The sequence below is a fragment of the Tauraco erythrolophus genome, chromosome 20, assembly GCF_009769465.1.
Source record: "Tauraco erythrolophus isolate bTauEry1 chromosome 20, bTauEry1.pri, whole genome shotgun sequence".
In the NCBI taxonomy this organism is placed as follows: Eukaryota; Metazoa; Chordata; class Aves; order Musophagiformes; family Musophagidae; genus Tauraco; species Tauraco erythrolophus.
This window is the reverse complement of record NC_141484.1, coordinates 5481332-5496323: the sequence shown is the minus strand read 5'-3', so window position 1 is coordinate 5496323 and position 14992 is coordinate 5481332. Positions and strand designations below refer to the sequence as shown.

Here is a 14992-nt window from a genome sequence, read left to right as displayed (position 1 = left end):
CACCCCTCCCATGCTTTCCGATTTCTCCCCGGGTTGCTGTGATCAGTCCAGCCCTAATTCTCTCCCAGGTCTTCCTTCCACTCCCTCTTTCACATTACTAGTTTGGCTTGGGATCTGCTTTGGAAATGGTGTTTCATGACTCGGTTTTCTTTCACAGATGGAAACTGGAGTGAAGACAGGAGACCAATATCCAATTACTTCTGTAGACAGCAGTCCTGTTGATGTGTCTGCCACTGGTAAATGCTGATTTAATTCCCTGCCACCATTTTTTTCTTCAATAACTGTCATACAGAAAATAGTACATAGTGAGACTCAATAGTCTTTTAAAAAAAAGGAATATTGCACTAGTTTTGTAGTACCAAATAAAGGACTGAGATCAATGGATTGTTTAGTAGCTTCTGTCAACTATAAATTACATTGTCTTTAACGCACAGCTGAAAGCAAACAAACATGAGCGGTCACAACATTTGCTATACAGCAGTAATGATAATAGACTCAGTAGAAACCAGATAGTGAGGATTCACATATAGATCACGGTTAGGTTGCCATAGAAACTGCTTTCTTGATTTTATGAAATTCTATGGATGTATACTGCTTGCATTGATTTATTTTTTTTAATCAGGACAGCACATTGGAAGAATAAACATGCAGACCCCTTTAACGGTTCTTCAATTAATAAAAATAGAATATATATATGTGTATATGTATATTTGAGAGTCATGACATTCAAGCAAAGACAATAGTCACTTCAGTCATATCTGTAAATACATGTTTTGAAAACAACTCTAAGGAAAGATAGAGGTTGTGGAATTTGGTCAGAACCAAATCTGAATTGGGCAATTGTAATCCCTTTGGGAAGCGAATACACATTGTATTTACAAACAGTGAAAGTGCAGTAGTCTGACATAATCATGAGAGTCTCAATTGACACATTAATATGACTGATTTTGTTCTGTGTTTCTATGTGAAGGCCTGAGCTATATTGTTTTTCTGCAGGCAGTAGTAAGTAAGCATAACTGTGCTTGTCAGCTCGGTGTCTGATATACTGAGAAGAGGAAGGACAAACATACGGGATCTGATTCGTTCTAGATGTCACTCCGCTGATATTTAAATTGTACCTCTGTTTATTATGGCCCATATTAGATATCCTAATTTTAAATGAAACAGTCTCCATGTTGCAAATCTGACCAGTTGACTTCCTTCCTTGAAGGGTGAGCTGACTGACTATAAACTTTTGAAACTGGAAAGGTTGTAGTATTGAATACATCTGGTTTAATGATCACACCGAATTTTTTCATGTTGATCATGAAAAACACAACTAAATCCCAGAGGCACAAGACAAAAGGCTATCTTTGAATATATTTAGAACATAAGACTCTTGGTTAATGTAATGCAATACACAGGAGCTTCATTGTGCCTTAAAGAGACCAAAGCGGCCACATTTCTTGACATATCTGAGTAACGCAGCTAGTAGAGTGGAAAGCAGAAATACTTGAAGCACTGGTTTGTACTGTTTCTTGTCATTTTTCATTTAAGTCTTACTTAATAGCACGTCCTTAGTCAAAGCTGCCACTTCTCTCATGCTGCCCCTTTTCAAGGATAACCTTTCAAGGATAACCTTGAAAAATTAAAGTAGCTCTTAGATTATTTTTTTTTAATACAATAAGAAAAATCAGCATAATTTTGAGAATTTTTTTCACAAACTCATGCACAAGGCTTCTTCATTCTGAGTTGAAAGGAAGTGTGCCAGTTAAGCTGAGGTTCTAGCCCACTGTCTTCAGAATTTAATATAGCATGTGAGAGGTGTTAGTGTCAGAGATTTTCAAGATGTTTTGGTTTATGCTTTTGGCATATAAAGAGAATGTAAATTACTTTGAGCTTGGAAACAGATATGCTGTGAAATTAAAAAAAAAAAAAAATCTATGTGATTCCTTCTGTTCCTTTAGAGAGAATCTCAAACTGCAAGATCCTTTAGTTTTCAAATGGTGGTTTTGGTTTGAGTATCTCTCTAGTCCATTAATGAAATAGTGAGTTAAGATCTGGATTATAAGTAGTGAATGCAAACAAGTATTCCCTTTTCTTCTGCAAAGAAACAAGGCAGTGAATTTGTTCTATTTACATAGTGCAATACATCTAAAGTCCAAAAACATGGATAGTTAACTGCTCCTTTTGCTACTGTCTGTGAACAAAGGCTTCCAGAGGTTGCTGCTGCTTGTGCCCTACCCACAGTGTGTCTGAAACATGACAAAGCTGTCCCTGCATTTGTTGAGTTCCTTTGCAACTAAGCACACACCAAAAAACAAAGCAATTATTCTGACATCTTGCATATGGACTGCTTCGTGCTGCTGGCTTCTTTTCCTTTCCTCAGGTTAATCACTTGTGTATGTTGGAAGTAAATAGATGTACCATAAGTTATTAATGCAACTAGTTAAAATTATGCAAACTTGTTGTATTTCTGTCTGAAGAGACTGGAGAAGAGGGGATGATGGATGATGGCTTTAATGGATGGTAGTTCTTGGAAAAGAGTTCCTCACCAGGAAAAAGTACTGAGGAGCTTGGTGGGATTCAGGCTAAGCTACCTTCACACAGCCCTTAGTTGGCAACAGGTCATTCCCTGTCTTTCCACAGTGTTTTCTAGATCACTAGATAGGCTTTTGGGAACTGTTGATTATGCTGAGGGTGTGTCTTGAAAGTCTTTCTTGGAATTCACAAGTGTGTTTCCCCTTCTGTTTCCAGAGTAACTGTTATCTCTGAGAGAAGAGAAAATACCACAAGTATAAGCCATATGCTTGATGAATCGCTCAAAGTTATTCCTGGTTTCTTTCTGCTAATTTGCTACTTGTCACTTTTTTAATGCAAAAAAATAGTTTAAGTGATTGATACCCATAATTTTTGTTTATTACAATCATGTCCTTTAAAAAAAAAGAGTCAATTTAAATATTAACATTTATTTGTGGCAAGTGGGTATTCAGCTGGCATCCATTTGATGAGCAGAGCTTCAGAACAAATTTTTCAAAGCAAGAGTTACAACTGTATCATTACTTAATTTTAATTTTTTTTTCCTTAGCTATTGCCCCCAGCCAGGATGATGGTTGTGAGCTGCAAGGAAGGAACTCGACTATTCGTCTCAAAGCAGAAAAGCTGGAGAGGGTAAATACTTACAATCTTTTTGAGTATTTATTTCTCCCCCTTCATGATGTGTGTGAAACATCTGAAGAATATTTCTAGCTTGACAAACTTTAAGGTATAAACTATACACCAAATTTTCTATTTGGATAGTTCTTTCAGGTTGCCGGCCAGTATTTCATTTTCAATATTGGGCAAATTACTGTTTTTGTTAATCTAATTACTGATGAACTCTTCTGGGAATCTGAACATCTCTCAGGATTTTTAAGGCAGTTATTAAGGACAAAGGGTTTTGCTTATTACACTCATCTGTATTCAAGGTTAAATAATATCCGAACATCTCTCAATTAGAAGGAAAAGTCACAGTGTGTCTCTGGAATAAAAGTGTTGTCAGTGAGTGTACTATGATACAAAGGCTCTTTGAAGTATGGCTCTTTAATTACTCCCTCATGTCCCTGCAGTCATTATCCCTAGTCCTTTCTCTTTTTTTTTTTTTCCTTCAAAATAAGTTTTCTCCTTCCAGGCATTGAATTATCTTGGGATTCAGCCCACAGATGAACAGCAGCAAGCCCTAAGGCAGCAACTTCAGAAAGATTCTAAAGGAACAGTTTCTTTTGGAGGTAATAATTTGTTAATTACCATGGAAAATAATGAAATGTAGGAATACAGGAATGATAGATGATAACCATTAGTATGTTTTCTGTCAGTATTGGTTTGCTATTGCAAATAAAATGATACTTCGAGGCAAGAACCTTATTCTACTGTATAAAAATAACCTTGAAATTCTGAAACTAAGTAACTGGAAAGCAAATCACGAATTTATCATATTGAGAGCAGTTTTGATTTAGTGTTGACAAATTCCTAAATTTTTGTCTTGACAATAAGGTACTGTAGTTGTTCCAGAAATTACTTGAGAGAGTATTGGTGGTTAAAGAGACTTCTTGAAGCCACTAAACTGATGGATTATTTAACTTGCTTAGTTTGTGAGAAGCAAGAACATTTCAGCTATTGCATATCGAAAGAGATTTGCATGGGGACCATCACAATTCTTCTAGCTAAACCGAATTCCGACGGGAATGAGTTGCTTCTGTTGATTATGACAATTTTGATAGGTGACACTAACAATTTAAGAATATTTGTCATCATCCGAGAGACATACGATAGTGCTGATGCTAAAACTGATGGAAATTTAACTTTTCCTAAAGTTCGTGGAAAATGGCCTCAAACAGTAGTATATGAAAAATAATTTATTGTACTGAAACATCCAAAAAGGCACTGGATTTTCAGGTACCTTATGAAGAAAGATACTGGATCTTCCATCAGGCTTTATGTGGTGTAAACAATCTGACTTCTATATTTCCACTTTTCTCTCATGTTATAGAAGATTTTTCTTTTATACATTCAAAATGAATGAGTAGTTCAAGCCATTGATTGACATTGCTGTAGTGTTTGTATTTAAAATTTTCAACTTGGTCAATGTCCATTTTACCAGGTCTCTGTTAGCAGTTAACAGGACCTGCAAAGGAAACGCAGCTGTGAGCTAGCACGAATTTTTCCCCTTTTCCTGCAGAGACACTGTGTTGCCTCTAATAAGGTCAATTCACTGGGAAAGGCAGCTGTGTAACAGGTGTGCAGATTTCTTTTAATTTTCCACAGGGATCTGCCAAATGTAGAGCATCTTTAACCAGGTACTTTGAAGGTGAACTTCCCACCGCCTTTTGTTTTCTTTTCTTTTCCTCAACTTGATTCAGGGATGTTTCATCCCAAGACCTGTTTTGAACATTTTTGTTCTTATTTTTACCAGTTTTACCAAATGTTTCTGTTCAGAGAGATGTGGATGAATTATATTTTCCTTCAGAAAACTTAGAGCGGGCAGACGCTGCGTTTGTGAAGGATAGCCATACATTACGATATTAGTAGTCGTGTTGCATCTAGTGATACTGCGGCTGAAGAAACAACATCTAAACTTGTTTTTTCAGATTTCATTGAAGTTTCAAGAAATCTGTTCTCTATGCGATTGAATGCAACAGACGGTGGCCAAAAACCTGTAACATTTGGGGTCAGTGAAATTGCCAGCTTACTGGATTCACAGGTAAAAGATGTGCCTGTACAGTGTTTAACTGTTGGGAGGAGATTATTGGAGAGTTTATTATATGTAAGATTACTCCAAATCTTGGGCAGATGTTTTTAACAGCTCTATATCATGGTGTTCTTTAAGATAACCTAGTTTCTGTGAAGCTTTTTGAAGCAACCTACTTTGCAGAAAGCAAATCACGTAATTATGTTGTGGTTTGCTCTAAGTATGGACAACAGGGACTTACTGAGATTTCTTAATGGAATACGTATTGCTAGTACCTGTGAGTGATAAACAATTATTGAATCTAGTGATTTGAACTACTGCTACAGTGAAAATCTCTTTATTCTAGAGGTGACTTTAAGAAAGAGCATAGGAATACTAAAATAAAATTATATAACAATTAAAATATTGAAGAAAAAAGAGACTAATGTGTTGTATTCGTGATACTTAAAAAATATTTTTGTGAATCTTTTAACAGGAAAAATAATTGTTACTTTGGAAGATAAGTTTGTCAGAACTTTTTTAATAATTTTTAGTGTTTTCAGAGCTTTGATTTATTTTAAAATGAAAATTATCTTGTTTTATTAACAAGACTTTTTAAGATGTTAAAGATTATGGAAGATGCAGTCAGCAATACATTCTAATGTTTTGTATTTAAATATGCATAGTTTGTAATCTGTGATTCTTTGGAAGATGACATGGAAAGACTGAAGAAAGAAAGAAATGAAGCTTTAAAAGAAATTAGTAAATTAAAGGTAATACTTAATTTTTCTTGGCTTCAAATTATTCAAGAGATTAATTTCTTTTTGAGTGTACATAGTAATTTACTCTTTCTTTTGAATTTTATGTGTGATTGTTGATTAATAAATAAAAAGGCAGAGCAACAGTCCTAATTATGTTTGAAGATTGTATGCTTACAACAGATTTCTCAAGACACTGAATTTAATTTCTTATACTGAATACTAATGCATTTTTTTTAATCTGATTCACAGAGAAATGAGAGTAAGCAGACATTTCACAAAAGCGAATTTGGAAAAGTGACTGATTTGCATAGCAATTTTATTTAGAAATGTGTGATCCTAGTAACTGCAATGCCTGAGCATATGCTAATGCTTTTGAAAGGAGTCAGAACTGGGGGATAAATTAATCTGTTTTCAAAATGAACACATATTTTCATAGACACTGCAAAAGATGTAAGACTTAAAGCAACAAATATGTTTATCGTTTCTTAATACACTGGGTTACAAACACAGTCCTATGCTCCTGAATTTCTTTTTTGACAACCCAAAAGATAAAAAAATCTGGTTCTGTATTTAACGTACCTAACTCTCATTTCTTGGGCAGGACTGGAAAATTGATCCCAGGATACAGGCAATTCTACAAATCACCTCCTGATCTAAAAAAATTCTTTCTTGCTATAGATTATAAAAGCATTGGGTTGACATGCCCAAAGATCTGTTCTTCGTTCCGTGCACAGATTCTTCTTCTAAAAAACTTTGTACAGAAATGAAAGAACTTGCTTTAAATTGAACATTGAAGTAGTCAGTGCTTACCATGAGTTCCTAAATTGCTGATGTCGAAAACTGGCAATGATCAATCTGCAATTGCCTCATTTCTTACACTCTTCCCTTAACAATCTACAGTCAAATACTTGATGCTGAGTGAGAAATACCCTTGGTCTAAGTCAATGTGAGAATCTTTATGCTTTTATAGCACTTTCTTTTAACCTTCTGAAAGTGGTGTACCTACAGGCTTCTGGTATAAGTAGGTGAGTGAAAGAACAGTCTAATGTACAATGTTGAAAATAACTCAATGTGAATATTAGGTTGTACAGCAATCTGTTGAAGCCACAAAAATGTCTTTATTCTGCTCATTTGCTAGGCGGCGAGGTAACAAGAGACTTAAAATGTGTATTTTACTTATATCGCAGAAATGCCTGGTAAATAATCCTCAGATGCTCAAGAAACTTAAACAGTATCAATGTAATCTCTGAAAAACTATCTTTCAGAAATTAAAATTTGGTTTTGTCACAGGTTTTATAAAAGCTGATGATTATTTATTATTTCCACCAGAACTTTTTTAATATTTGTATTTCTGATTATACAACATTATTAACAGGTGTATGTTGTGGCCTAGAAACATAGTAGTTGTACAGAAGGTAGTAAGTACATTGATAGAAATTAAATATTGCTGCCTGTAGTTTTGAAAGAGCTAATTGGGTTTTAGGAATAAAAGTTCTTTTATTTCAGACCTAATTACTAATTATTTCTTCATTTTCTCTTTTTTAAACAGGAAAAATTGTCTGAATCTGTGAATTCACAGAAACAGTTAACAGAGGAGCTACAAATAGTCAAGCAAGTATGCTGAAGTTTCTTAAAAATATAATTATTCTCTGTTTTTACTGGTTTTTGTGGAAGGGAGAAAGGAGCACTTCTTTCTTCATGCTGGTATAGACTATACTTTCACACTCATTTCAACACAAAGTCATTCTTTTGTAACTACAAAGCTTTTGATTAGAATTGGAGAATACTGATCCTTAAGTTTTTAGAGCAGTAAAACTTGTCTGCTGTTGAATTGAGGTAGGAACTGTAAGACCAGCTGGATAATGATGTAGTACCACCTTTCTGGTCTGAAGTGTTCTTGAAGTGATTTTGCTCTTCTTAGGCAGCAGTGTGCCTAATCTACAGTCCGAACTTTAGCTGCTTTATATGTCAACCAGAGTTTTAAGTATGAAAAAATAGAGGCACTTGACAATTCCACCTGATATTTACCAGGAAAAAAATGGTAGTGTTTTGTGAGGAATGTCTTGTTTCTGGCTCCATATCTATCTCTAACTATGAGAGAACAAATCAGTGTGTCTATGAAATCTAGCCGCCTTGTATCTCTTGGTATTTCCAATACATATATTTCCAATTATATGTAAGTCTCGTGTCATTTATAGCCTGCGTTCAAAACCAAGTAACTTTCCTGTTTCCTGCTTCTACTGAATATCATTCTGTCCGCTCTCTTCTTCAGAGCTGGCTGCCTTTCTTCTCTCCTGTGCTGCTGCACATGTTCCTTGTAGGTTTCTCAGGGATATCTCTCCCGTCAGATGTCATATGTAAAAATGCAAGATAGAGTTTAAAAATCTTTCGTGTGCTGTTACATGAAAATTAATTTTATGGTTTTGCTTTTAGATTTGTTCAGCACCTTCGTTATCATCTTTTATTCCTTCAACAAGAGAGAAGTGCTTGAAAGCTTTTTCCATTAATATTGTGATGTTGGCTTTTTTACACTGTGGGACAGCAGGGAAATAAATTGGATTCTTTTTTGGTTAAAATTTAACTGGAAGGGTGTTCCAGAAGTGCATGTTTCCATTCACTCCCGGGTGTTCAGCCTGTTGCTCTAGACCAGAGCAGATGTTCAGTCTATCAGTGTAAACCCCACCGTGTAAACACGATGGACATCAGGTCCTCAGCATCGAGTGTTTCAATTCAAAATACCTGCTCTTATTGGGAAGGTAGACTTGGTGGAAAAGATGGTGTTTTAAGTGGCAGCAATGCCCATTTTCTACCACATGAGGACCTCGTACTTTTATTTTTCTGCCCAATACTGTCATGTGAGGGTGAAGGTCAGCTCTGCAGTACAAACCTCCGGGGAATAAAGGCTCTCATTTTCTAGTAAGCTTTTTAAGTAACTGCTGTTGAAAAGGCTCTGTGTAGTGAAATGAAAAAGAAATAAGAAATTATATGTAATTACAGAACTGTGTGACCTATTTTAGGAGATACAAGCAGGCTTTTAATGGATATTTTAGTTCTGTTTATACTTGGTGCATTTTCAAGTGTTTTATATATGTTTCTGTACTTGAGAACCAATATTGATGCTGAGATTCGTGGTGATAAGAAGTTTTTAAAAAAATAGACTGCTTACAGTACAAGTTGCCGTTTAACGTATGATGATGGGTTCCTGCTTGAGCTATAGTGAAATGGGTTCATGAGGACATTATTGAGCCCTAATGGCCTGACTAAAAGTAAGCAAACAAACCAACTTAAGTATGTGCTTAATGTCTTCTGAATTCAGTACAATTTAAACATTTTTTAATAAATCACAGCTTTCCTGAAGAAACAAAGTTTTAAATGAGGATACAGGCTACCAGTCATATATAGGAGTATCTTTTGTGGTATTTCTATTGTCTGCTAATTAACGAATTTCAGAGATTACAGCTTAATTAGGACAGACGTACAAAAGTTCTGGTTAATTTACATGTTTTCTTAGTAGCCATTCATTAAGTAGTGCTTGCATTGGTACCTAACAAGATACACAAACTCTTAAGCTTAGAAATATTGCTAAATTTGAAATGAGGTAGTAATTATTTTCTAATATTGGTCTATGGCAATTAAAATATATTTATTGATGTATTTTTACTTTGAGATTGTGATAAAGAACTGTCTTCATGTATTCGTGGAAATCGTATGGAAGCTGCAATTGGCATAAAACAATGAAAGGTGCTTTGAGTACCTGAGGTCTTGACAACACCATGAACATGAAATCTGTAGTGGTATCTTTTATTTCTCTGGATGAGCCTGACTGTATTCTGTGCTGCCTGGAAGTCCTGGCTCATGCCAACCTGGATGATCTCTTCTTTACTAGAGCTTTGTAATGCAGTTAGTGTCAGCTGAAGCACCTCAGCTAAACATAGTAAATGTGAAAGGTCGCAAAGATAGGACACTGTTTGTGGTATCCCATACTGCTGGACGTGTATTTCATAGGGCTAAGATTTATGTTTTCTAAGGGGAAAAGAGGTGCTTTGAAGGCTAGGACTTGAATGGCTGCTGTTTTGGAAGCAGTATATCATTTACTTTACCCTGCCTGAAAGAAATATTGTGTTTATTTTTATTTGATTAGCTTTTTCTATTTTAAGATATAGTAAAGATACTCACAGTTCTTTGAAAGGATGTTTTCAGCATACATTTTTTGTAAAATTAATAAATAAATATAATCAAATGGTAACTACAATTTTTCACATAGTTTAAAAGAATACCTTTGTCCCATTGTTTGTGATGGCTGGAATATTACTCAGGAAGAACCTCTTCCTGACATTTGAATTTATCCAAGGAAGAAACAGGACCTGGCTTTGAAAGAAATCTGTATTTTGAAATTGATTCTGTAAGGATTTCGTTTCTGTCCTCCAGCCTGCAGTTTCTTACTTGCTGTAGTGGCTTCATACCAGGTTAGGACAAACGATCCCACCAGGCATTTATATAGATGAAATATTAGCAGCTGCAGATTCCATTTCTGTTGCGTTGCGTCTTCCTTCATACAAGCAGTTGAATGGGACAAGAGAAAACGTTGCTGAAGCGTGCTGTAATCCAGCTGTTCTTCACTGGTGAGGGCCCCTTACCTGCCTAAGTCAGAGAACCCACCAAGGCACTGCAGTGCCGGCTTCAGTAACTGTAGAGCTAGGAAACCTGGTGGTATCGTTTCCCTTTGTGCCTCCCTGTTCTAGCTAACAGCTCTGGTTTGTCAGAAAATTTTGCTAATTTGGTTGTAGTGTGGATAATCGTTTCATTGTAATGTAAGAATCCATTGTTCGTTAATTATTCCTTTAGGTCTTTCTCTGTTGAAATCTGGTCGTACTTAGTCTGCTATTACAGAGAAATTAATATTCAACAATTGGGTTTCTGAAAAACAATGGGAGGAGTAAAGGCAATTCTGGATTATAAGAGATTAAACCTTTATCTGGAGGAGGTCTTACTTCAAAATGACGACCTCCCTTTTCATTATAGCAATTTTCCCGTGACTTTTCTGATGCCAGTTTATTTCAATAATTCCTATGTGTGCATTTTTGAGATGCCACCCTTTGTCAAGGCCTCTGTGTTCATTCATATTACTCAAGCTTAATACCAGAGATCCTCTTACTTTTGTCTCCAAGACTCGTTTTCCTCCTGCAGCCTATTACTGAAGGATACCTTTGCTACCCAAGGCCACAAAATCCTCCGTTGTATCAGTAGGGCCTCGCTTTTCTTGCTGGTGAGTCACGCTGTTTCTTACAGTGGCAAGGAAGTGCTCTGCAGAGGCAGGAAGTGTGACTTCCACGTCTGTAGATTCATAGCTGCTTAGAAGGCTGCCTCTGTGTTTTCCGAATTGTTTCGGGGAAAAAAGAACTGCTTTGAGCAGGTTGCAGGAGGGGTGGAGTGTTCTGGTGGTCGTTCAGTGAGTGCTTTCAGTAATGGTTTCTCGCGCTGCTTTTCGTGCTGGGCAAACAGGCAGCTGTAAAGTGAACTGGGCGCAGAGCAGGAGGACGTGCAGCCGTAAGCTTTGGAGTAGTCTGTGTTTCTAGTTCCAATGGGTTCATCTAACGCTTTGTGCTTCCAAAAGGAAAAAAAATAAACGTCATTATACTTGCTAGCAAATGAAACGTAATTTAAATGTATCTTATCACTTGTGTTCCTATAACAGAAATCTCTGAACTGTTTAACACCAATGTCATCTGTAGTCACTGATGGTGTTGCCATTCGCTACATGTGTGACTGCTTCTTCTAAATGCTGTGTTTTCTAAGAGACCACAATGTCCCTGACAATCATCCAAATTGGTGTTATACTGCAAAACCAATGTAAATGTGAGGAAGATTATGTCCTATATATGTCATTGAGATTAGTTTACTTATGGCCTGAAATAAATATATATTGTTTATTAAGGGTAACATTTTACAGGTTAAAAGGCATCCAAAACTAAGACTGGTAGATCATTTTACAGAGAAAACACTATGGCAAAATGTAGGAAAACCTGACTTTAAGAATATCAATTGCACAGAACAAACGCTTCTTAATTAGGAAAGAATAGAATTAAATCTGCCTTCGTAGGCTTAACTGACCTCTCTAGACATTTATTTTATGACACCTGTTAAATATTATATGACACTTCTTCCACAAAAAATTGGGTGATTTGGTCATTTAGGTTTTTCAGAAACACTGATTTTCAATTCTAGTTTCTAGACTGTTATTTCCTACTTATTATAGACTTTTAGTGTCTGTTTCTTCTCTGCCCCTACCTGTTTCCCCTCTAAGTCCCATTCCCAACCAGGATATTGTTGTAATAATAAAATACAATAGGTAAACTAGGAATAAGATGTTCATTTACGTATCCTTAGCTGAGGAATTGGTACAAAGATTTTCTAGGTCTGTGAATTAGTATATTTAAAGCTTGTAACTTTAATGATTCAGGAAATTCATATAAAGTTAATTTTTCCACAGACTAATAAAAAGCTAAAGGGAAAGATGGTTTACTGCTTTTGGTGCCAGTAAGCCTGTATGTCTATAGTTTTTGATAAGTAGTTTGTTTGTTTCCTAGTGTAAACTCATTTGTTGTCCAGACCTTTAGTTTGACTTTTAAAATTTACAAATCAAAGATAGTAGTAATATGAACTGAGCAACATCCTTCTCTAAATCAGATTTTGCAACATTTAGGGATTACTTCGACTGAATTAAAAGCTAATAGTTTCTCATTTCCTGTTTTCTATACATTATTTATATATAAAATTTATATAACACTCTTCAGTGATAATACAGGATGACAATGTAAGAGCAGGAACTAGGCAGAAAAATAAAAACCAGCACATATTTTGAGAACAACATCAACTGAACATTTGCCTTAGAAGTCCATCTACATGATATGTGAACTCTGAATTGTGTGAATTCAGGCAATAATAGTAAAATGAATTACCATCTCATTGAAATACTTTTTTAGTATGGGAGTGATGAGGCAGATTAACAGCACCAGATGCATTTCTAAAAAACCTTTCATTCAATTAGATTTACAGTAATCATAGAATTCGTGATTTAATTTATTAGGAAAATTATCTCACTCTGTAAATACATGTTCTTTGTTTGAACAGCATACACTTACAAATCAGCAATTGAACCATCTAAACATGAACACTAAAAGGTAGCCCTAATGCCAACTACAGCACTTTTGAGCAAAATCTCTACTTCTTTGTTAGCTGAAGTTGTAACTTTTCAATTAAATCCGATCATCTGTAGGAAGCCAAGGCAGCTGTAGAAGAGACAAGAGCCCTGCGAAGTAGGATTCATCTTGCAGAAGCTGCACAAAGGCAGGCTCGTGGAATGGAGATGGACTATGAAGAAGTAATTCGCCTATTAGAAGCTGAAATTGTAGAGCTGAAAGCTCAGCTCACTGATCATTCTGGCCAAAATAAAGTAAGCAAAGCAGTCGCCTGTCGTAGTTACCATGGTTTCCTTGCTGTTGTCATGTATCTTGTTTTCATTTTCTTTTCATCTGCTTTTCTAAAGTAGGTCACTGTTTGTCTTGTGTTATTCAATAACTGGAATGATGCGTAGCGAAGGGGGTAATGTGAAGTGTGTGAGTCTTCCTTTGTCCAGACATCTTGGGGCTGGAAAAATAGGAGCTAGAAGCATATGTGGGTCGTAGGTCAAAATGGCACATGTCATACATTAAAGCATGGAATACTTTTTGGACTGCAGGTGTTTTGTCTTTAAAGACTATATATAAATTTGTATGCTTTTGTATTTACGTAAAATTGGCCTCACGTTTATATTTCTGTTAGGCAAATAATAACAATATAAAGTCCAGTAATGCTCTTAAGTAAATTTAGATTTAATCAAGGTAATAATTTAAATGCTACCAACAGTATTATTATTTTTTTAATTGAGCCTCATATTTTAAAGCCACTTCATCTTCAGAGAAGCGTTTCAAAACATACTAAGCAATAAAATATTTGAGCCATTTTTAAATTTTTTGCCATAATTGCAGATCCATTTTCTACACACAGTTTAAACAAGCACGTTGACATTTGTGTGTTTACCTTGTTTTTCTCATGAAAAGTGAACGTGCATATGAATCAATGAAGAAAAACTTCTGAAATATTGCCTTGTTTCATCATCAGAATTAATTACTCAGCAAATGCGCCAAGAAAACTTGGCCTCTCTGTTTTCCTTCTTCTCCTAATGCACCAAGGTATTAAAAGGTCAAACCAAGCTCTATGGTATATAAGCTTGCAAAGAAGCTACACAGCAACTATGTGTAGCTCCCAGGGAGGAATTCCTCTCATCTAAGTGTGAACGTGTGTGCTGAGATGAATCACGCTCTAGAAGTTCTTCTTTCTGAACATCTGGGTGAGATGCTCCATCTTTATTGTCAGGTATTTTTGAAGCACTGTTTGTTTTCTAGGACTTGAATAAATACAAAAATTCTAAGAAATTCAGAGCGTGTGGGTTGCTTTCTCAGAGATTTGTTTCTGAGTTGCTAGCTTGAATTCCAGAAATTCTGACTGAGCACTTGAAAATCTAAGTTGAGTTTTGATTCTCTGCATTTCTTATTCAAAAGAAGCAGTACCAAGTAGGTACCAGCTCTATAGTATGCTCTTTTCAGTATAAAAAATTGAGGTCCTGCTGAGGGCATACCAGCTCCTTCTGCAGCAGTGGACAGTGAGATTACCAAAGAAAGGTGTTTTAATCAACAGATTCATTGACATTCAGAGTGATCACGATTCTGCTGTGTTGTACAATGTATACAAACAAATATGTGTACTTATTTGCTTCAAGTAAAGATAATAAGTGGCTTTTGGTGATTTTTTTTTAATAAGAGTTTTATAGTAGGTAGTGGGCTTTCAGAAAAGATCACCTACAGTGATGTAAAAGGTTTTTTTTGATGATAGTGATATTTTCTTAAGTTTGGAGAGTATTTTGGTCTTAGATCTGTGTCAGAAAGCTTATCTAAACAAATATGCCCATATATATTTGAAGACTTTACTCGTGATCCTTTCCTATGAG

The 14992-nt window shown here is 35.6% G+C and overlaps 1 protein-coding gene across 2 annotated transcripts in view; it reads left to right on the top strand.

Annotated features, from left to right (window-relative positions):
* Positions 1-14992, top strand: part of STXBP4 (syntaxin binding protein 4) — a 72898-nt gene that overhangs the window by 17063 nt on the left and 40843 nt on the right. For both annotated transcript variants that reach the window (XM_086624019.1, XM_009978330.2), the window contains 7 exons: positions 158-236; positions 3068-3150; positions 3650-3746; positions 5106-5218; positions 5872-5958; positions 7496-7561; positions 13223-13399. In XM_086624019.1, the coding sequence (XP_086480145.1) occupies positions 158-236; positions 3068-3150; positions 3650-3746; positions 5106-5218; positions 5872-5958; positions 7496-7561; positions 13223-13399 (702 nt within the window). The remainder of the gene's footprint in view (positions 1-157; positions 237-3067; positions 3151-3649; positions 3747-5105; positions 5219-5871; positions 5959-7495; positions 7562-13222; positions 13400-14992) is intronic.